Consider the following 23,938-nt stretch of genomic DNA (forward strand, 5'->3'; position numbering starts at 1 on the left):
GGAAACACCACTGTCCATAGACACAGGGACAGGGGACTCACTACTGGAAACACCACTGTTCATAGACACAGGGACAGGGGACTCACTACTGGAAACACCGCTGTCCATAGACACAGGGACAGGGGACACACTACTGGAAACACCACTGTCCATAGACACAGGGACAGGGGACTCACTACTGGAAACACCACTGTCCATAGACACAGGGACAGGGGACACACTACTGGAAACACCACTGTTCAAGACACCGGGACAGGGGACTCACTACTGGAAACACCACTGTCCATAGACACAGGGACAGGGGACACACTACTGGAAACACCACTGTCCATAGACACAGGGACAGGGGACTCACTACTGGAAACACCACTGTTCATAGACACAGGGACAGGGGACTCACTACTGGAAACACCACTGTTCATAGACACCGGGACAGGGGGCTCACTACTGGAAACACCACTGTCCATAGACACCGGGACAGGGGACTCACTACTGGAAACACCACTGTTCATAGACACAGGGACAGGGGACTCACTACTGGAAACACCACTGTCCATAGACACAGGGACAGGGGACACACTACTGGAAACACCACTGTCCATAGACACAGGGACAGGGGACTCACCACTGGAAACACCACTGTCCATAGACACCGGGACAGGGGACTCACTGCTGGAAACACCACTGTCCATAGACACCGGGACAGGGGACTCACTACTGGAAACACCACTGTCCATAGACACCGGGACAGGGGGCTCACTACTGGAAACACCACTGTTCATAGACACCGGGACAGGGGACACACTACTAGAAACACCACTGTTCATAGACACCGGGACAGGGGACTCACTACTGGAAACACCACTGTTCATAGACACCGGGACAGGGGACTCACTACTGGAAACATCACTGTTCATAGACACCGGGACAGGGGACACACTATTGGAAACACCACTGTCCATAGACACTGGGACAGGGGACTCACGACTGGAAACACCACTGTTCATAGACACCGGGACAGGGGACTCACTACTGGAAACACCACTGTCCATAGACACCGGGACAGGGGACTCACTACTGGAAACACCACTGTTCATAGACACAGGGACAGGGGACTCACTACTGGAAACACCACTGTTCATAGACACCGGGACAGGGGACTCACTACTGGAAACAGCACTGTTCATAGACACAGGGTCAAGGGGACTCACTACTGGAAACACCACTGTCCATAGACACCGGGACAGGGGGCTCCCTACTGGAAACACCACTGTCCATAGACACAGGGACAGGGGACTCACGACTGGAAACACCACTGTTCATAGACACCGGGACAGTGGACACACTACTGGAAACACCACTGTTCATAGACACCGGGACAGGGGACTCACTACTGGAAACACCACTGTCCATAGACACCGGGACAGGGGACTCACCACTGGAAACACCACTGTTCATAGACACCGGGACAGGGGACTCACTACTGGAAACACCACTGTTCATAGACACCGGGACAGGGGACTCACTACTGGAAACACCACTGTCCATAGACACAGGGACAGGGGGCTCACGACTGGAAACAACACTGTTCATAGACACAGGGACAGGGGACTCACTACTGGAAACACCACTGTCCATAGACACAGGGACAGGGGACTCACTACTGGAAACACCACTGTTCATAGACACAGGGACAGGGGACTCACTACTGGAAACACCGCTGTCCATAGACACAGGGACAGGGGACACACTACTGGAAACACCACTGTCCATAGACACAGGGACAGGGGACTCACTACTGGAAACACCACTGTCCATAGACACAGGGACAGGGGACACACTACTGGAAACACCACTGTTCAAGACACCGGGACAGGGGACTCACTACTGGAAACACCACTGTCCATAGACACAGGGACAGGGGACACACTACTGGAAACACCACTGTCCATAGACACAGGGACAGGGGACTCACTACTGGAAACACCACTGTTCATAGACACAGGGACAGGGGACTCACTACTGGAAACACCACTGTTCATAGACACCGGGACAGGGGGCTCACTACTGGAAACACCACTGTCCATAGACACCGGGACAGGGGACTCACTACTGGAAACACCACTGTTCATAGACACAGGGACAGGGGACTCACTACTGGAAACACCACTGTCCATAGACACAGGGACAGGGGACACACTACTGGAAACACCACTGTCCATAGACACAGGGACAGGGGACTCACCACTGGAAACACCACTGTCCATAGACACCGGGACAGGGGACTCACTGCTGGAAACACCACTGTCCATAGACACCGGGACAGGGGACTCACTACTGGAAACACCACTGTCCATAGACACCGGGACAGGGGGCTCACTACTGGAAACACCACTGTTCATAGACACCGGGACAGGGGACTCACTACTGGAAACACCACTGTCCATAGACACCGGGACAGGGGACTCACTACTGGAAACACCACTGTCCATAGACACCGGGACAGGGGACTCACTACTGGAAACACCACTGTCCATAGACACCGGGACAGGGGACTCACTACTGGAAACACCACTGTCCATAGACACCGGGACAGGGGACTCACTACTGGAAACACCACTGCCCATAGACACCGGGACAGGGGACTCACTATTGGAAACACCACTGTCCATAGACACCGGGACAGGGGACTCACTACTGGAAACACCACTGTCCATAGACACCGGGACAGGGGGCTCACTACTGGAAACACCACTGTTCATAGACACCGGGACAGGGGACTCACTACTGGAAACACCACTGTCCATAGACACCGGGACAGGGGACTCACTACTGGAAACACCACTGTCCATAGACACCGGGACAGGGGACTCACTACTGGAAACACCACTGTCCATAGACACCGGGACAGGGGACTCACTACTGGAAACACCACTGTCCATAGACACAGGGACAGGGGACTCACTACTGGAAACACCACTGTCCATAGACACAGGGACAGGGGACTCACCACTGGAAACACCACTGTTCATAGACACAGGGACAGGGGACACACAACTGGAAACACCACTGTCCATAGACACCGGGACAGGGGACTCACTACTGGAAACACCACTGTTCATAGACACAGGGACAGAGGACTCACTACTGGAAACACCACTGTCCATAGACACCGGGACAGGGGACTCACTACTGGAAACACCACTGTTCATAGACACCGGGACAGGGGACTCACTACTGGAAACACCACTGTCCATAGACACAGGGACAGGGGACTCAGTACTGGAAACACCACTGTCCATAGACACCGGGACAGGGGACACACTACTGGAAACACCACTGTCCAAAGACACCGGGACAGGGGACTCACTACTGGAAACACCACTGTCCATAGACACAGGGACAGGGGACTCACTACTGGAAACACCACTGTCCATAGACACAGGGACAGGGGACACACTACTGGAAACACCACTGTTCATAGACACCGGGACAGTGGACACACTACTGGAAACACCACTGTCCATAGACACCGGGACAGGGGACACACTACTGGAAACACCACTGTCCATAGACACCGGGACAGGGGACTCACTTCTGGAAACACCACTGTCCATAGACACAGGGACAGGGGACTCACTACTGGAAACACCACTGTTCATAGACACAGGGACAGGGGACACACAACTGGAAACACCACTGTCCATAGACACCGGGACAGGGGACTCACTTCTGGAAACACCACTGTTCATAGACACAGGGACAGGGGACTCACTACTGGAAACACCACTGTCCATAGACACCGGGACAGGGGACTCACTACTGGAAACACCACTGTTCATAGACACCGGGACAGGGGACTCACTACTGGAAACACCACTGTCCATAGACACAGGGACAGGGGACTCACTACTGGAAACACCACTGTCCATAGACACCGGGACAGGGGACACACTACTGGAAACACCACTGTCCAAAGACACCGGGACAGGGGACTCACTACTGGAAACACCACTGTCCATAGACACAGGGACAGGGGACACACTACTGGAAACACCACTGTTCATAGACACCGGGACAGGGGACTCACTACTGGAAACACCACTGTTCATAGACACAGGGACAGGGGACAGACTACTGGAAACACCACTGTCCATAGACACAGGGACAGGGGACTCACTACTGGAAACACCACTGTCCATAGACACCGGGACAGGGGACTCACTACTGGAAACACCACTGTCCATAGACACCGGGACAGGGGACTCACTACTGGAAACACCACTGTCCATAGACACAGGGACAGGGGCCTCACTACTGGAAACACCACTGTTCATAGACACCGGGACAGGGGACTCACTACTGGAAACACCACTGTCCATAGACACAGGGACAGGGGACACACTATTGGAAACACCACTGTCCATAGACACCGGGACAGGGGACTCACTACTGGAAACACCACTGTTCATAGACACCGGGACAGGGGACTCACTACTGGAAACACCACTGTTCATAGACACCGGGACAGGGGACTCACTACTGGAAACACCACTGTTCATAGACACCGGGACAGGGGACTCACTACTGGAAACACCACTGTTCATAGACACAGGGACAGGGGACTCACTACTGGAAACACCACTGTTCATAGACACCGGGACAGGGGGCTCACTACTGGAAACACCACTGTCCATAGACACAGGGACAGGGGGCTCACTACTGGAAACACCACTGTCCATAGACACAGGTACAGGGGACTCACTACTGGAAACACCACTGTTCATAGACACAGGGACAGGGGACTCACTACTGGAAACACCACTGTCCATAGACACAGGTACAGGGGACTCACTACTGGAAACACCACTGTTCATAGACACCGGGACAGGGGACTCACTACTGGAAACACCACTGTCCATAGACACCGGGACAGGGGACTCACTACTGGAAACACCACTGTTCATAGACACAGGGACAGGGGACTCACTACTGGAAACACCACTGTTCATAGACACCGGGACAGGGGACTCACTACTGGAAACACCACTGTTCATAGACACAGGGACAGGGGACACACTACTGGAAACACCACTGTCCATAGACACAGGGACAGGGGACTCACTACTGGAAACACCACTGTTCATAGACACAGGGACAGGGGACTCACTACTGGAAACACCACTGTCCATAGACACCGGGACAGGGGACTCACTACTGGAAACACCACTGTCCATAGACACCGGGACAGGGGACTCACTACTGGAAACACCACTGTTCATAGACACCGGGACAGGGGACTCACTACTGGAAACACCACTGTTCATAGACACCGGGACAGGGGACTCACTACTGGAAACACCACTGTTCATAGACACCGGGACAGGGGACTCACTACTGGAAACACCACTGTTCATAGACATCGGGACAGGGGACTCACTACTGGAAACACCTCTGTTCATAGACACCGGGACAGGGGACACACTATTGGAAACACCACTGTCCATAGACACCGGGACAGGGGACTCACTACTGGAAACACCACTGTCCATAGACACCGGGACAGGGGACTCACTACTGGAAACACCACTGTCCATAGACACCGGGACAGGGGACTCACTACTGGAAACACCACTGTTCATAGACACCGGGACAGGGGACTCACTACTGGAAACACCACTGTTCATAGACACCAGGACAGGGGACTCACTACTGGAAACACCACTGTTCATAGACACCGGGACAGGGGACTCACTACTGGAAACACCACTGTCCATAGACACCGGGACAGTGGACACACTACTGGAAACACCACTGTCCATAGACACCGGGACAGGGGACTCACTACTGGAAACACCACTGTCCATAGACACCGGGACAGGGGACTCACTACTGGAAACACCACTGTTCATAGACACCGGGACAGGGGACTCACTACTGGAAACACCACTGTCCATAGACACCGGGACAGGGGACTCACTACTGGAAACACCACTGTCCATAGACACAGGGACAGGGGCCTCACTACTGGAAACACCACTGTTCATAGACACCGGGACAGGGGACTCACTACTGGAAACACCACTGTCCATAGACACAGGGACAGGGGACACACTATTGGAAACACCACTGTCCATAGACACCGGGACAGGGGACTCACTACTGGAAACACCACTGTTCATAGACACCGGGACAGGGGACTCACTACTGGAAACACCACTGTTCATAGACACCGGGACAGGGGACTCACTACTGGAAACACCACTGTTCATAGACACCGGGACAGGGGACTCACTACTGGAAACACCACTGTTCATAGACACAGGGACAGGGGACTCACTACTGGAAACACCACTGTTCATAGACACCGGGACAGGGGGCTCACTACTGGAAACACCACTGTCCATAGACACAGGGACAGGGGGCTCACTACTGGAAACACCACTGTCCATAGACACAGGTACAGGGGACTCACTACTGGAAACACCACTGTTCATAGACACAGGGACAGGGGACTCACTACTGGAAACACCACTGTCCATAGACACAGGTACAGGGGACTCACTACTGGAAACACCACTGTTCATAGACACCGGGACAGGGGACTCACTACTGGAAACACCACTGTCCATAGACACCGGGACAGGGGACTCACTACTGGAAACACCACTGTTCATAGACACAGGGACAGGGGACTCACTACTGGAAACACCACTGTTCATAGACACCGGGACAGGGGACTCACTACTGGAAACACCACTGTTCATAGACACAGGGACAGGGGACACACTACTGGAAACACCACTGTCCATAGACACAGGGACAGGGGACTCACTACTGGAAACACCACTGTCCATAGACACCGGGACAGGGGACTCACTACTGGAAACACCACTGTCCATAGACACCGGGACAGGGGACTCACTACTGGAAACACCACTGTCCATAGACACCGGGACAGGGGACTCACTACTGGAAACACCACTGTTCATAGACACCGGGACAGGGGACTCACTACTGGAAACACCACTGTTCATAGACACCGGGACAGGGGACTCACTACTGGAAACACCACTGTTCATAGACACCGGGACAGGGGACTCACTACTGGAAACACCACTGTTCATAGACATCGGGACAGGGGACTCACTACTGGAAACACCTCTGTTCATAGACACCGGGACAGGGGACACACTATTGGAAACACCACTGTCCATAGACACCGGGACAGGGGACTCACTACTGGAAACACCACTGTCCATAGACACCGGGACAGGGGACTCACTACTGGAAACACCACTGTCCATAGACACCGGGACAGGGGACTCACTACTGGAAACACCACTGTTCATAGACACCGGGACAGGGGACTCACTACTGGAAACACCACTGTTCATAGACACCAGGACAGGGGACTCACTACTGGAAACACCACTGTTCATAGACACCGGGACAGGGGACTCACTACTGGAAACACCACTGTCCATAGACACCGGGACAGTGGACACACTACTGGAAACACCACTGTCCATAGACACCGGGACAGGGGACTCACTACTGGAAACACCACTGTCCATAGACACCGGGACAGGGGACTCACTACTGGAAACACCACTGTTCATAGACACCGGGACAGGGGACTCACTACTGGAAACACCACTGTTCATAGACACCGGGACAGGGGACTCACTACTGGAAACACCACTGTCCATAGACACCGGGACAGGGGACTCACTACTGGAAACACCACTGTCCATAGACACCGGGACAGGGGGCTCACTACTGGAAACACCACTGTTCATAGACACCGGGACAGGGGACTCACTACTGGAAACACCACTGTTCATAGACACCGGGACAGGGGACTCACTACTGGAAACACCACTGTTCATAGACACCGGGACAGGGGACTCACTACTGGAAACACCACTGTTCATAGACACCGGGACGGGGGACTCACTACTGGAAACACCACTGTCCATAGACACCGGGACAGGGGACTCACTACTGGAAACACCACTGTTCATAGACACCGGGACAGGGGACTCACTACTGGAAACACCACTGTTCATAGACACCGGGACGGGGGACTCACTACTGGAAACACCACTGTCCATAGACACAGGGACAGGGGGCTCACTACTGGAAACACCACTGTTCATAGACACAGGGACAGGGGACTCACTACTGGAAACACCACTGTCCATAGACCCCAGGACATGGGACTCACTACTGGAAACACCACTGTTCATAGACACAGGGACAGGGGACTCACCACTGGAAACACCACTGTCCATAGACACCGGGACAGGGGACTCACCACTGGAAACACCACTGTCCATAGACACCGGGACAGGGGACTCACTACTGGAAACACCACTGTCCATAGACACCGGGACAGGGGACTCACTACTGGAAACACCACTGTTCATAGACACAGGGACAGGGGACTCACTACTGGAAACACCACTGTCCATAGACACAGGGACAGGGGACTCACTACTGGAAACACCACTGTCCATAGACACCGGGACAGGGGACTCACTACTGGCAACACCACTGTCCATAGACACCGGGACAGGGGACTCACTACTGGAAACACCACTGTCCATAGACCCCAGGACATGGGACTCACTACTGGAAACACCACTGTCCATAGACACCGGGACAGGGGACTCACTAGTGGAAACACCACTGTCCATAGACACAGGGACAGGGGACTCACTACTGGAAACACCACTGTTCATAGACACCGGGACAGGGGACACACTACTGGAAACACCACTGTCCATAGACACCGGGACAGGGGACTCACTACTGGAAACACCACTGTCCATAGACACCGGGACAGGGGACTCACTACTGGAAACACCACTGTCCATAGACACAGGGACAGGGGGCTCACTACTGGAAACACCACTGTCCATAGACACCGGGACAGGGGACTCACTACTGGAAACACCACTGTCCATAGACACAGGGACAGGGGACTCACTACTGGAAACACCACTGTTCATAGACACCGGGACAGGGGGCTCACTGCTGGAAACACCACTGTTCATAGACACAGGGACAGGGGACTCACTACTGGAAACACCACTGTTCATAGACACAGGGACAGGGGACTCACTACTGGAAACACCACTGTCCATAGACACAGGGACAGGGGACTCACTACTGGAAACACCACTGTCCATAGACACCGGGACAGGGGACTCACTACTGGAAACACCACTGTCCATAGACACAGGGACAGGGGACTCACCACTGGAAACACCACTGTCCATAGACACCGGGACAGGGGACTCACTACTGGAAACACCACTGTCCATAGACACCGGGACAGGGGACTCAATACTGGAAACACCACTGTTCATAGACACCGGGACAGGGGACACACTACTGGAAACACCACTGTTCATAGACACAGGGACAGGGGACTCACTACTGGAAACACCACTGTCCATAGACACAGGGACAGGGGACACACCACTGGAAACACCACTGTTCATAGACACCGGGACAGGGGACTCACTACTGGAAACACCACTGTCCATAGACACCGGGACAGGGGACTCACTACTGGAAACACCACTGTCCATAGACACAGGGACAGGGGACTCACTACTGGAAACACCACTGTCCATAGACACCGGGACAGGGGACTCACTGCTGGAAACACCACTGTTCATAGACACCGGGACAGGGGACTCACTACTGGAAACACCACTGTTCATAGACACAGGGACAGGGGACTCACTACTGGAAACACCACTGTCCATAGACACCGGGACAGGGGACTCACTACTGGAAACACCACTGTCCATAGACACAGGGACAGGGGACTCACTACTGGAAACACCACTGTTCATAGACACAGGGACAGGGGACTCACTACTGGAAACACCACTGTTCATAGACACCGGGACAGGGGACTCACTAATGGAAACACCTCTGTTCATAGACACAGGGACAGGGGACTCACTACTGGAAACACCACTGTTCATAGACACCGGGACAGGGGACACACTACTGGAAACACCACTGTCCATAGACACCGGGACAGGGGACTCACTACTGGAAACACTACTGTTCATAGACACCGGGACAGGGGACTCACTACTGGAAACACCACTGTCCATAGACACAGGGACAGGGGACTCACTACTGGAAACATCACTGTTCATAGACACCGGGACAGGGGACTCACTACTGGAAACACCACTGTCCATAGACACCGGGACAGGGGACTCACTACTGGAAACACCACTGTCCATAGACACAGGGACAGGGGACTCACTACTGGAAACACCACTGTCCATAGACACCGGGACAGGGGACACACTACTGGAAACACCACTGTCCATAGACACCGGGACAGGGGACTCACTACTGGAAACACCTCTGTCCATAGACACCGGGACAGGGGACTCACTACTGGAAACACCACTGTCCATAGACACCGGGACAGGGGACACACTACTGGAAACACCACTGTTCATAGACACCGGGACAGGGGACTCACTACTGGAAACACCACTGTCCATAGACACAGGGACAGGGGACTCACTACTGGAAACACCACTGTTCATAGACACCGGGACAGGGGACTCACTGCTGGAAACACCACTGTCCATAGACACAGGTACAGGGGACTCACTACTGGAAACACCACTGTTCATAGACACCGGGACAGGGGACTCACTACTGGAAACACCACTGTCCATAGACACAGGGACAGGGGACTCACTACTGGAAACACCACTGTCCATAGACACAGGGACAGGGGACTCACTGCTGGAAACACCACTGTTCATAGACACCGGGACAGGGGACTCACTAATGGAAACACCACTGTCCATAGACACAGGTACAGGGGACTCACTACTGGAAACACCACTGTTCATAGACCCCAGGACATGGGTCTCACTATTGGAAACACCACTGTTCATAGACACCGGGACAGGGGACTCACTACTGGAAACACCACTGTTCATAGACACCGGGACAGGGGGCTCACTACTGGAAACACCACTGTTCATAGACACAGGGACAGGGGACTCACTACTGGAAACACCACTGTCCATAGACACCGGGACAGGGGACTCACTACTGGAAACACCACTGTCCATAGACACCGGGACAGGGGACTCACTACTGGAAACACCACTGTCCATAGACACCGGGACAGGGGACTCACTGCTGGAAACACCACTGTCCATAGACACAGGTACAGGGGACACACTACTGGAAACACCACTGTCCATAGACACCGGGACAGGGGACTCACTACTGGAAACACCACTGTCCATAGACACCGGGACAGGGGACTCACTACTGGAAACACCACTGTCCATAGACACCGGGACAGGGGACTCACTGCTGGAAACACCACTGTCCATAGACACAGGTACAGGGGACACACTACTGGAAACACCACTGTCCATAGACACCGGGACAGGGGGCTCATCACTGGAAACACCACTGTTCATAGACACCGGGACAGGGGACTCACTACTGGAAACACCACTGTCCATAGACACAGGGACAGGGGACTCACTACTGGAAACACCACTGTCCATAGACACCGGGACAGGGGACTCACTACTGGAAACACCACTGTTCATAGACACCGGGACAGGGGACTCACTACTGGAAACACCACTGTCCATAGACACCGGGACAGGGGACTCACTACTGGAAACACCACTGTTCATAGACACCGGGACAGGGGACACACTACTGGAAACACCACTGTTCATAGACACCGGGACAGGGGACTCACTACTGGAAACACCACTGTTCATAGACACAGGGACAGGGGACTCACTACTGGAAACACCACTGTTCATAGACACCGGGACAGGGGACTCACTACTGGAAACACCACTGTCCATAGACACAGGGACAGGGGACTCACCACTGGAAACACCACTGTTCATAGACACAGGGACAGGGGACTCACTACTGGAAACACCACTGTTCATAGACACCGGGACAGGGGACTCACTACTGGAAACACCACTGTCCATAGACACCGGGACAGGGGACTCACTACTGGAAACACCACTGTCCATAGACACAGGGACAGGGGACTCACTACTGGAAACACCACTGTCCATAGACACCGGGACAGGGGACTCACCACTGGAAACACCACTGTTCATAGACACCGGGACAGGGGACTCACTACTGGAAACACCACTGTCCATAGACACAGGGACAGGGGACTCACTACTGGAAACACCACTGTCCATAGACACCGGGACAGGGGACTCACCACTGGAAACACCACTGTCCATAGACACAGGGACAGGGGACTCACTACTGGAAACACCACTGTCCATAGACACCGGGACAGGGGACTCACCACTGGAAACACCACTGTTCATAGACACCGGGACAGGGGACTCACTGCTGGAAACACCACTGTTCATAGACACCGGGACAGGGGACTCACTACTGGAAACACCACTGTTCATAGACACAGGGACAGGGGACTCACTACTGGAAACACCACTGTTCATAGACACCGGGACAGGGGACTCACTACTGGAAACACCACTGTCCATAGACACAGGGACAGGGGACTCACTACTGGAAACACCACTGTTCATAGACACAGGGACAGGGGACTCACTACTGGAAACACCACTGTTCATAGACACCGGGACAGGGGACTCACTACTGGAAACACCACTGTCCATAGACACAGGGACAGGGGACTCACTACTGGAAACACCACTGTCCATAGACACCGGGACAGGGGACTCACCACTGGAAACACCACTGTTCATAGACACCGGGACAGGGGACTCACTACTGGAAACACCACTGTTCATAGACACCGGGACAGGGGACTCACTACTGGAAACACCACTGTTCATAGACACCGGGACAGGGGACTCACTACTGGAAACACCACTGTTCATAGACACAGGGACAGGGGACACACTACTGGAAACACCACTGTTCATAGACACCGGGACAGGGGACTCACTACTGGAAACACCACTGTTCATAGACACCGGGACAGGGGACTCACTACTGGAAACACCACTGTCCATAGACACAGGGACAGGGGACTCACTGCTGGAAACACCACTGTCCATAGACACCGGGACAGGGGACTCACTACTGGAAACACCACTGTTCATAGACACCGGGACAGGGGACTCACTACTGGAAACACCACTGTCCATAGACACCGGGACAGGGGACTCACTACTGGAACCACCACTGTCCATAGACACAGGGACAGGGGACTCACTACTGGAAACACCACTGTCCATCGACACAGGGACAGGGGGCTCACTACTGGAAACACCGCTGTTCATAGACACCAGGACAGGGGACTCACTACTGGAAACACCACTGTTCATAGACACCGGGACAGGGGACTCACTATTGGAAACACCACTGTCCATAGACACCGGGACAGGGGACACACTACTGGAAACACCACTGTCCATAGACACAAGGACAGGGGGCTCACTGCTGGAAACACCACTGTTCATAGACACCGGGACAGGGGACTCACTATTGGAAACACCACTGTCCATAGACACCGGGACAGGGGACACACTACTGGAAACACCACTGTCCATAGACACCGGGACAGGGGACTCACTATTGGAAACACCACTGTCCATAGACACCGGGACAGGGGACACACTACTGGAAACACCACTGTCCATAGACACCGGGACAGGGGGCTCACTGCTGGAAACACCACTGTTCATAGACACAGGGACAGGGGACTCACTACTGGAAACACCACTGTCCATAGACACCGGGACAGGGGACACACTACTGGAAACACCACTGTCCATAGACACAGGTACAGGGGACTCACTACTGGAAACACCACTGTTCATAGACACCGGGACAGGGGACTCACTACTGGAAACACCACTGTCCATAGACACCGGGACAGGGGACTCACTACTGGAAACACCACTGTCCATAGACACAGGGACAGGGGACTCACTACTGGAAACACCACTGTTCATAGACCCCAGGACAGGGGACTCACTACTGGAAACACCACTGTTCATAGACCCCAGGACATGGGTCTCACTATTGGAAGCATCCTTGTTCATAGACACAAGTGCAGGGGAACTCGATGCTGGAAGCAACAACAATAACAACAACTTTTATTTATATAGCACCTTTGAAGTAGTAAATCGTCACAAGGCACTGCGCAGGTGCATAAAAAGACAAAAAACGACACAGAGATGCATAAGGAGAAATTCGGGCAGGTGAACAAATGCTTGTCCATAGAGGTAGGTTTTAAGGAGTGTCTTAATGGAGGAAAGAGAGGTAGAGAGGCGGAGAGGGTTAGGGAGGGAATTCCAGAGCTTAGGGCCCAGGCAACAGAAGGCACGGCCACCAATGGTTGAATGATTATAATCAGGGATGCTCAAGGGGGCAGAATTAGAGGAGCGCAGATAACTCGGGGGTTGTGGGGCTGGAGGAGTTTACAGAGATAGGAAGAGGCGATGCCAGGGTGGGATTTGAATATTATGATGGGAATTTTGAAATCAAGTCTTTAAGCCGGAGCCAATGTAGGTCAACGAGCACAGGGGTGATTGGTGAATGGGACTTGGTGCGAGTAAGGATACAGGCAGCTGAACTTTGGATAACCTCAAGTATATGTAGTGTGGAATGTGGGAGGCCAGCTAGGTGTGCGATGGAATAGTGAAGTCTAGAGGTAACAAAGGCCCGGGTGAGAGTTTCAGCAGTGGATGAGCTGAGGCAAGTGTGGAGACGGGCGATGTTACTGAGGTGGAAATAGGCGGTCTTCACTATGCTGCGGATACTCGGTAGCTCATTCCAGGGTCAAATATGAGTCCAAGGTTGTGACCAGTGTGGGTCAGCCTCAGACAGATGTTAGGGAGAGGGATGGAGTCAGTGGCTGGGAACGGAGTTCACCACTGTTCATCAGCACAGGTCCAGGAGTCTCACTATAGGAAACAACATCGCTTTAGTTCCAATAAATCCCACAGTCCCACCGGTGATGGAGGAGCTGTTAACGAACTAGAGAAAGTAAAAGTCCAAAGACAACACAGGCTGATTGTTTTAATGATCTGTTTATTGTTCTCCAGGCAATCCACACACATAAGCCGCCACAGTTATTGTTCATGTCCTTATATTATTTAGATATTAATTACAGACGGGCTTATTCGCCTTTCACACTCAACTGGTGTAACCCACGTGTTCTGACGCTCATTCAGCAATCAACATCCCATTCTCACATCAGCCTAAACCTCAATGCTGGGTCTTCTTTTTCTTTGTGTCCAGAGTTTGATTTAATCCAATTAAACCCCTACCGCTTTTATAACCTTACCATCCACATGATGCGAGCTCTTCTACCTTGCTCTCTGACTCTTACATGGAAACACGCGGGCCTTGTCAGATATTGGCCAGCGTTATATCTGGAGAAGCCTGGGGCAGAGATGGAGCCTGTTGGGGTTCCGGTAAAAGATGGAAAGAACACAGGATGGGATATGAGATGCAATGCAGCTCTAATGCTGGGAATTCCTCCGATCTTTTCGTTGCTTAACTAATTTAAATATTATTCTCAGTGGATATTTCATCCCAATCTTCAGCTCCTCTCTGAATTTAGTCTGTGTTACTGCATAAATACACGTGTTTGTGCAGCAGCTCAATAGCAGGAGCATATTGCTGGTATAATCGGCGATAAGCATTGGGTCATTGAATCCTGTTGAATAATAATGGTTTGTAATTCGCATTAATAAGAAAACTATCACGTACGTCGTCCAGAGCAGTATGAAGTTTCCGGATATGGCGAAGAGTAAGATAATGGATTTCATTCGGTTCTGCATCTCCTGATCATTGTGATTCGCATCATTCTTGCTGCTCCTCAGCCTCCTGCGGACTCTACTGGCCGCCAAAATGTGTCTTACGGTCAGAGCATTGAGCAGCATCATCAGGAATATTGGGAGCAGTGGGGTGAAACAGCGCTGGATCCAGGTAAATGCTACCCACGCAGTTACAGTGTAATACTCTAGTTTTGTATTACAGCCCCAGGGCACGTTGTCGATTGTATAGAAGGGTTCAACTGCAAAGTACCAGGGAATGTTTTTCAAACAGAACAGCAGACACACGGTTCCTATAACCACGGCTGCAGTTTTCTCAGTGCAATATTTAGTCCTCAGCTTCTGGCAACAAATGGTAACAAAACGATCAAAAGTGAAAGCAACTGTTAACCAGACAGAAATATCTGTGACTGCACGGACCAGGACAGTGTGGAAAGAACACACAGGTGTGAGGAACAGGAAGTTAGTAGGGAAATAATAATCATTAATCTGAACCAGTATCACTTCAGTGATAATGACCAGTAGATCCGCTGCCGCCATGGCCACCAGATAGCGGGTGATACACCTGGAGAGACCGCACTTACCCCGGGACAGGATCACAATCGTCATCACGTTCGCTGTAAATGGGAAACAAACAGAAACAGGGAATCAGCCTTCAGATTACAGCAAGGGAGCCAGTTTCACAGTATTTGATGTGAAATGTACTTTACTGCAGGATCTGGGAATGGGAACTGAACTCGTTACCGCTGCTAGGATTGTGCAGTTGACAACAATTTTAACATAAAATTGCAATGTTCAGTATAAGAGAGTCTGGAGTAAATAAGTGAAAATAAACGCCTCCAGCAAAGAGTAAAACATGAACAAAATGGATTCTCTGGGAATTTCCTCGGAGCTGCTCCTCTTCCACCATCACAGCTTCATCAGAAGTGCAAGGAATCCTGACGAGTTCCGAGTAAATTACCGGACGTTAAATTGTATGAGCAAATGGACAGCCAGATAATGAGTTATAATTAATAGCAGCAAGTAGCAGTTCAGTGATGGAAGAACGAATGAAAACAAATCGAAAGAAAAGTGATTGAAAATAAGTACTGAATGGTCAGTTATAAATTGGGAGATAAATGATGGATGAGGAGCAGTGAGAATGAAGCCGGCCCGAAATGTGGTAAATGCTAAATGGGGAGCACCGAAGGTGAGATCATCGGCGGGGTTTGGATCCGTGGCCAGGAGAGGGGAGCAGATACCAGGCGGGGGTCGGAAATGGCTGGTATTTGTCAGGTTGGATTCTCAGACTGGGCGTCATGACTAAAAACTGTTGAAAAGACAAATGTCAAACACCATGTTACAAAGCGACTTGTTGTGGGTCAGCTCGACCAGTTTCTGTTTACAAACCACCAAATGGGACATTTCAACAAAAGCAAAATACTGCGGATGCTGGAAATCTGAAATTAAAACAGAAAATGCTGGAAATACTCAGCAGGTCAGGCAGCATCTGTAGAAAGAGAAACACAGTTAACGTTTCAGGTCGATGACCCTTCGTTAGAACAGGAAAAAGTCAGATGGACAGTTCACCTGATCAACCGACTTCCCCTCGTTGGAAACCCCAGGTCCTGACATGGGCGCCTTGAACAGTTCAACATCATCTGGGCAAACTCCAACAATCACCACAAGGGGGAGAAGGTCAGATGTGAGCAGCAACAAACAAGCTGACCTTGTTCTGTGATCCCAGGAATAATTGAACCTTCCAAAGTACACGATGTAAGACGGAGCACACTCTCGACCTCGCTTTTGTCACCTCTGATAATGGATGAAACTTCAGAGGGAGCTGATGGCGGCGATCCCGAGCTTGCAGCAAAGACCAGTGCAAGTGACAATAGCGGCTGCAGTCCAACCCAGGACAACAAAGCACCTGCCGAGATTCAGCTTCAGAAAGGTTGAGTGGGAAGGTTGTACCTCTGAATTGGACGAATCCATCTGTAATATTAATCCGACACATGAGAAATATTGAGAATCTGTCACCCTGGTGTGTTAAGATTTACCAAAATTACATCCCAGCAGATATGGGAGATATATAAAACTGAATATTCGGAAAAAGCAATCAAAAATATCAAGAGTTTGACTCAGGATAATGTGTCGTATGGCAGGTTGTCAGCTTGACATGGAAAGAAGCGTCAAGGGTTAATTGGTACAGAATAAGGAAGAGGGAGAGTGTGTGGGAGAGAGAGAATGAGAGATGGATAGAACGAGATAGGGAGAGACGAAAAGAGAGTCAGCGAGAGAGAGAGGGGAGACAGAGGGCGAAATAAAAATTGAGATTGAGAGACAGAGCGAAATACGAGAACTATATATATCAGAGACAACTCTGTGCAGAAGGAACAGCCTTTGCAAGATAAGGTAGGTGAAGTAGAAATATTTCACTGTCTTCCTGCAGAACCGACAATAGACAAGAGACTCTTAGGTGAAAGTGATATGACATGATTTTAGGCGTGTATAATTTTTAAATAGTTGAGCAGCTGGGGGGATCTCCATGGATACAGAAATATATTGTAAAGGTACCGCCCCCGAAGCAGAGATAAGATATGAGGTGCTGTCCAGTGACCCTGAGCAGGCTGAGGTGGACCTTCTGCTTGAACCGCTGCAGTCCATGTGGTGAAGTTGCTCCCACAGGGCTGTTAGGGCGGCACTTCTAAGGTTTGGACACAGTTCCTATACACCAAATGTGACGGGCTAATTTTTTCCCAATGTTACCAATATTTTGTAATGAGTCAAACCATTTCAGTAATTTATTTATTTAAAATATGCAGCATTATACAAAATTGCTAAAATTATTCGCCACATTTATCATGCACTAAACCATTAATTGATTCAACAATTGGATCAGTGTTTCAATGGTTTATTAATTATAGTCCCGCCTTACTTAGAGTCACACTTTAAACAGTGGTGACACTTAAATAACAAACGATCTGGTTACACAACGATTGTCGTCAATTACACTTGTTTCTATTTCCAAGTGCAATGACGGGATATGAAGAAAAGAATATCCACCACTCTGAGAATCCAACCACCAATGTCGTCAGTTAAAAATAAAAATATCTTTACTGCTGTGCCGTAATGTTTGTATTTCCCCAGCTCTCCGTTCCTTCAGTCTCCGGGCTCACTCTCCGTGCAATGTCCCGAATATAATCCATTAAAGCACAGAACATTATCATATCAATAAGCATAGCGCAAAAGGAAGAGGGAGGACAGTTAGGGCGTGATATTCCCAGAATTTCTGAAACTGACCCGTAATCTGTAGAATAATCACCTCCGGACAAACACAGCAACTGAGCAGACCCGCAAGGAGAGCAGTAATACAAAGAGACACGGACTTATACAATCAATAACCGGTTACAATGGCTCACCGGGAACTCCACGGGCGGCAAGGATAACTTCAGAAATCACTTATACCAGTTACACTGGAAATGGACACGCGATTAATGGAACTCCCATTCCAGAAATGACGATGAATTGGGAGCTTGACGCACAGTTACACAGGGACACAGGAGGAGGTTATTCAGCCCCACAAGCCTTTTCCGACATCACATTAGACCCTGGCTGATGAGCACCTTAACTCCATTTACCTGTCTTGGTTCCATATCCCATGATACACATACCATAAAAAGTTATATCCATCACAGTCTTAAAATTTCAATTGACAGGCTTTTGGGAAAAGGAGTTCCAGATTTCCACTGCCCTTTGTGTGAGAAAGTGTTTCCTGATTTCCCTCCTAAATGGCATAACTCTCATTTTCAGATCATGTCCCCTCGTTCTCCAATCTCCACCAAGGAAACAGCTTCTCTGCATCTACATTATCGAATCTCTTTATCATTTTAAATAACTCGAATATAACACCCCTCAACATTCTAAACACCAGGAATACAAACTAAGTTTATGCAATCTGTCCTCACAATTTAACCCTTTAAGCCCCGGTGTAATTCTGGTGAACCTGCGCTGAACTCCCTCCAAGACGAATACATTTTTCCTGCGATGCGGTGCCCAAGACTGAACCTCCTGCTCCAGATGGGGTCTGACCAAGGTTCGATATAACTGAAGCATCACTTGCTCACTTTCGAATTTAAACACCCTTGTGAAAAAAAACAAAATCCCATCAACATTTATCCCTACTTTTTGTTTCCTTCCTCGCAAGCAACTACTGACCCGTCTCACAAGGTTACCTCCAATACTGTGCAATCTCACTTTTGTTAATAATATCTGTGTGAAACCTTATCTGAAGCAGGGAAATAACTGATACTGTATTACAACTTGAGAATATGGGGACCAACATTCCATTGCATCGTGTGCTGACGGTTTTTACAGTTAAAATTACACCCGCTGACAGGACATTGAATGAAGGTAACAATTGGAGCTTTTGCTGGACATTATAAGTGCATTATGAACTCAATGAACATATCACTCAAGGAAGATGGCGGACAGGGAGGATGTGATATTCAATTAAATTCTGACATTGATTTGGAAAAAGCAAAACAAATTCTTCAGAAGGAACAGAAAAGATATCGGACATGTACAAAGACCAGTGACACACATAAACCCTGATTCACAAAGTCAGTAAGTTCAGAATCAGTTAGCGGGAACAACAAATACCGCTTGTAGAACGGGAACATGGCAAACAGATATACAATGCATTCAACTTTATTTATCTCTGAGAAATGATGGGGTCTCTTGGTGCAGGACACCGAGCCACAATGGACCCTGTGAGCTGTAATATTCAGAGAAAGACTTATTAATACAGGAGCAAAGCTTCCAATGGGAGCATTAGGCTGCATTGTCCCTGAGATTTGTGAGAGTCAGTGGGACAGTGAGACAACTCACTTCACTATGTCCTTACTGAGTAATATCTTTAAACAGACCTGGCAGAGTTTTAAAACCAATAGTAGAAATATTGGAGTTTGAAGCCGATCACATTTGTTCAAAAAGCAACCTGGAACTTTTAGTAGCAGCGGGTATTGGGAACTCATTCCACTGAATGTGAGATTTCAGTTTCCCAGCTGAAGGGGAGAATTTGATTCCTTGTAATGTAGGAGTTAAAATACACCGGTTTCATACCCAGGGCTCAGTCACACTAAACTATGAATCTGAGCTAGAGAAATGTAACACAGACACAGATTACAGGGCGATATGATCAAAGTGTTTAAAATGTTGCAAGGATGGGAGAAGGTAGATAGAAGCAGATTGATTCCAGCAAATGATGGGGTCAAGAACGAGGCGTCATAGATACAAGATTGAACAGAAGACATTCGGAACATTGGAAAAGGGAGCGGGAGAAACATCTTTACAAAGAGAGTTGGGAGGCGGTGGAGTTCAGTTCCAGGGTTAGTGGTTGGGGCAGAAGCTATGCTCAGTTTCAGAGTAGAGTGGATAGGTTGATGGAGGAAGAGGTGATGAAGGGATATCGGGACAGGCTGGTTAACTGTCTTTACAAATATCTTCTAACTGTAAGGATCAGAAGGGAACTAAATATAACTTGGTAGCGAGCAGCGGTTGGACCGGGCGGACAGGCTGGCTGAGAGTTCAACCGGTGTTATATCAGCATGCAAGTGTATGATCTGAACAATAAAAGTGTCCAGTTTGTATAAAGGGACCAGAACCCGGCTTCTGATCGGTGCTCTGGGTAAAATGCAGGTGATGGAAGCTGAAACGGATTTTTCAAATGGGGACAAAGCCAGGACAAATTCACAGAGTGCTGCTGCTTTGTTTCAATCGCACTCTCAGTGCATTGGATTCCCGGTCTGAGCTGCTGGAAGGGATGTGACAGGAATGGGCTGCCCCCCACCGGCTGAAGGCAGCACAGTGCCCGCCTGGTGGGTGAAGAGGAGCCTGAGAACAGGCTGGTGACCAGTCAGGGGAGAAGATCAGGGGGAGAGTCTGTGTCCCTGCATGGAGCACAAACCCAGCCTCGGCATGGAGTGTGTTCAGCAGGAACAATATCCAGCACTTTGTTGGAAACAGACCGAGAAGGGTGGGAAGATTCTGATTAATGAGACTGAACAAATCCCAGTCCTGACTGCCCAGATTCCCAGGTATATATCCAGGAGCGGCCATCAGTCGATTGATCCCCAACGGGAGTCAGAGGGGGAGAAACTGGAGCATTTTACAACAGAGTGAATGCTCAGTAAGCACGGTGGCATAGTGGTTAGCACTGTTGCCCCACAGCGCCAGGGACCCGGGTTCGAATCCGGCATCGGGTGACTGTGTGGAGTTTGCACATTCTCCCCGTGTTTGCGTGGGTTTCCTCCGGGTGCTCCGGTTTCCTCCCACAGTCCAAAGATGTGCGGGTTAGCATGATTGGCTATGATAAATTGACCCTTAGTGTTAGGGGGATTAAATACGTGGGGTTACGGGGATAGGGTGGGATATGTGTCGGTGCAGGCTCGATGGGCCGAAATGGCCTCTATCTGCACTGTGGGGTTTCTGTGATTCTGTGATATAGTCCTTGTCAGATATTACTGAATGTAGCTGGAAAAAGTGGAGGAGAGAAAATCTGGCCGGGCATGGAAACAATGGAATTAAAATATTCCATAGAATCAAACATTGCACGAGTTCTCAGTTAAAACGGAATCATTGGAATGACAATAAATGCACAAAATAATCTGCAGTTTTTATGGGGTTTAAAGAAACTTAAAAAGGCAAAAAATGAACAGTCAATGAACGAGGTACAGCAGGAAATACAGTCACTGAATTTCTGCCTTTCAATTGACTTGTGAAATACAGTGAGAAACGGACACTTACCGATATAAGAGCAGAAACAGAGTTAACCCTGATTCACAACTTTAGTAATGGAATATAATCACTTACCGGGGATTCCAACAGCTGCTATAATCGGATAGTAAATCATTGCTGCCTGTAAAACTGGTGGTAACTCGGTAAATGGATACACGGTGTATGGAACTCTCATTCTGTCTGAGAAGTGATGGTGACTCTCGGCACTGCACACAGGGCTCAACTGAATCTGTGAGATGAGGGATTGAGATAAAACCATTTATAATTGAGGGACACTTCCCGTGGGATCAGGAAGCATCAGGAGTATTGACATTACTTCCAGTCATTTGGGCAGCGCGTCAACTCCCTTCACTGTAATGTTTGTGCTGCACTAATTAGATTCAAATTGATATCGCAAGTGTTTTGAAATGAAACCGCCCAAAGACTGGAATAATATTTTGCTCACATTTCTCTCTGTCAATGTACTGAAAGCCGGGCTCTGACCGCATCGCTGCAACACCTTCAACAGAAGCAGCTTCAGGGTCCCCTCTGTGACATTACAGGGCTCACTCCTGTCAATGCCCCAGCTGAATTCCCCCAATTCTCAAACATCTTTCAATGTTTACACCGCCCCCGGCCCTCCAAACTCAGCCCTTTCAATGTGGGAGTTTAGGCTGGCAATTGAATGAGTAATTTATGTTTTTAGGACGTGAAGAGTTCGGGCTTTGCACCAAATAAATGTAAAATCTCAGGTAGAAAGAGGTAACCATGGACAGGGGCTCGAAAAATCCTGGACTGAAATCCACATTCTGTAAAGGTTACAGGTGGTGTTAAAGCAGAACCCTTTCAGTTTTAAGCGGGCTCACCCAGGTACAGGGTACTGTCCAATATTGAAGTAGGTTCACAGAATCACAGAAACCCCACAGTGCAGATAGAGGCCATTTCGGCCCATCGAGCCTGCACCGACACATATCCCACCCGATCCCCGTAACCCCTACACCAACACATATCCCACCCTATCCCCGTAACCCCACGTATTTAATCCCCCTAACACTAAGGGCCAATTTATCATAGCCAATCATCCTAACCCGCACATCTTTGGACTGTGGGAGGAAACCGGAGCACCCGGAGGAAACCCACGCAAACGTGGGGAGAATGTGCAAACTCCACACAGACAGTCACCCGAGGCCGGATTCGAACCCGGGTCCCTGGCGCTGTGAGGCAACAGTGCTAACCACTATGCCACTGTGCTGCCTCAGTTGGAGCCGCATTTGGAGCAGAATCTCTGTGGAAATCTCCATCCCCCAGGATTCTGTGGGCTGCGGTGGGGTTTTGCATTTCTG

General features: G+C 50.2%; 1 protein-coding gene across 1 annotated transcript; it reads right to left on the minus strand.

Annotated features, from left to right (window-relative positions):
- Positions 1–15,088: 15,088 nt before the first annotated feature.
- Positions 15,089–22,834, minus strand: LOC147096595 (putative G protein-coupled receptor 139). The gene is made up of 2 exons (XM_085974138.1): positions 22,692–22,834; positions 15,089–16,459 (listed from the first exon to the last, which is right to left on the minus strand). Exons 1-2 carry the CDS (start codon positions 22,789–22,791, stop codon positions 15,528–15,530), a joined length of 1,032 nt encoding a protein of 343 aa, XP_085830264.1. The 5' UTR covers positions 22,792–22,834; the 3' UTR covers positions 15,089–15,527.
- Between the last annotated feature and the right edge of the window lie 1,104 nt (positions 22,835–23,938).

This window comes from Somniosus microcephalus, unplaced genomic scaffold (assembly GCF_052327205.1).
Source record: "Somniosus microcephalus isolate GS21.2 unplaced genomic scaffold, FLI_Smic_1.0 unresolved_chr1, whole genome shotgun sequence".
NCBI lineage: Eukaryota > Metazoa > Chordata > Chondrichthyes > Squaliformes > Somniosidae > Somniosus > Somniosus microcephalus.

What these genes read in the sequence shown, in the direction of transcription:
- LOC147096595 (XM_085974138.1), bottom strand. Translation starts at nt 22,791, where the DNA reads ATGAGAGTTCCATACACCGTGTATCCATTTACCGAGTTACCACCAGTT. An exon ending in AGCAGCTGTTGGAATCCCCG is followed by an intron (nt 16,460 to 22,691) that starts GTAAGTGATTAT and finishes TCCCATTTACAG; the next exon opens with CGAACGTGATGACGATTGTG.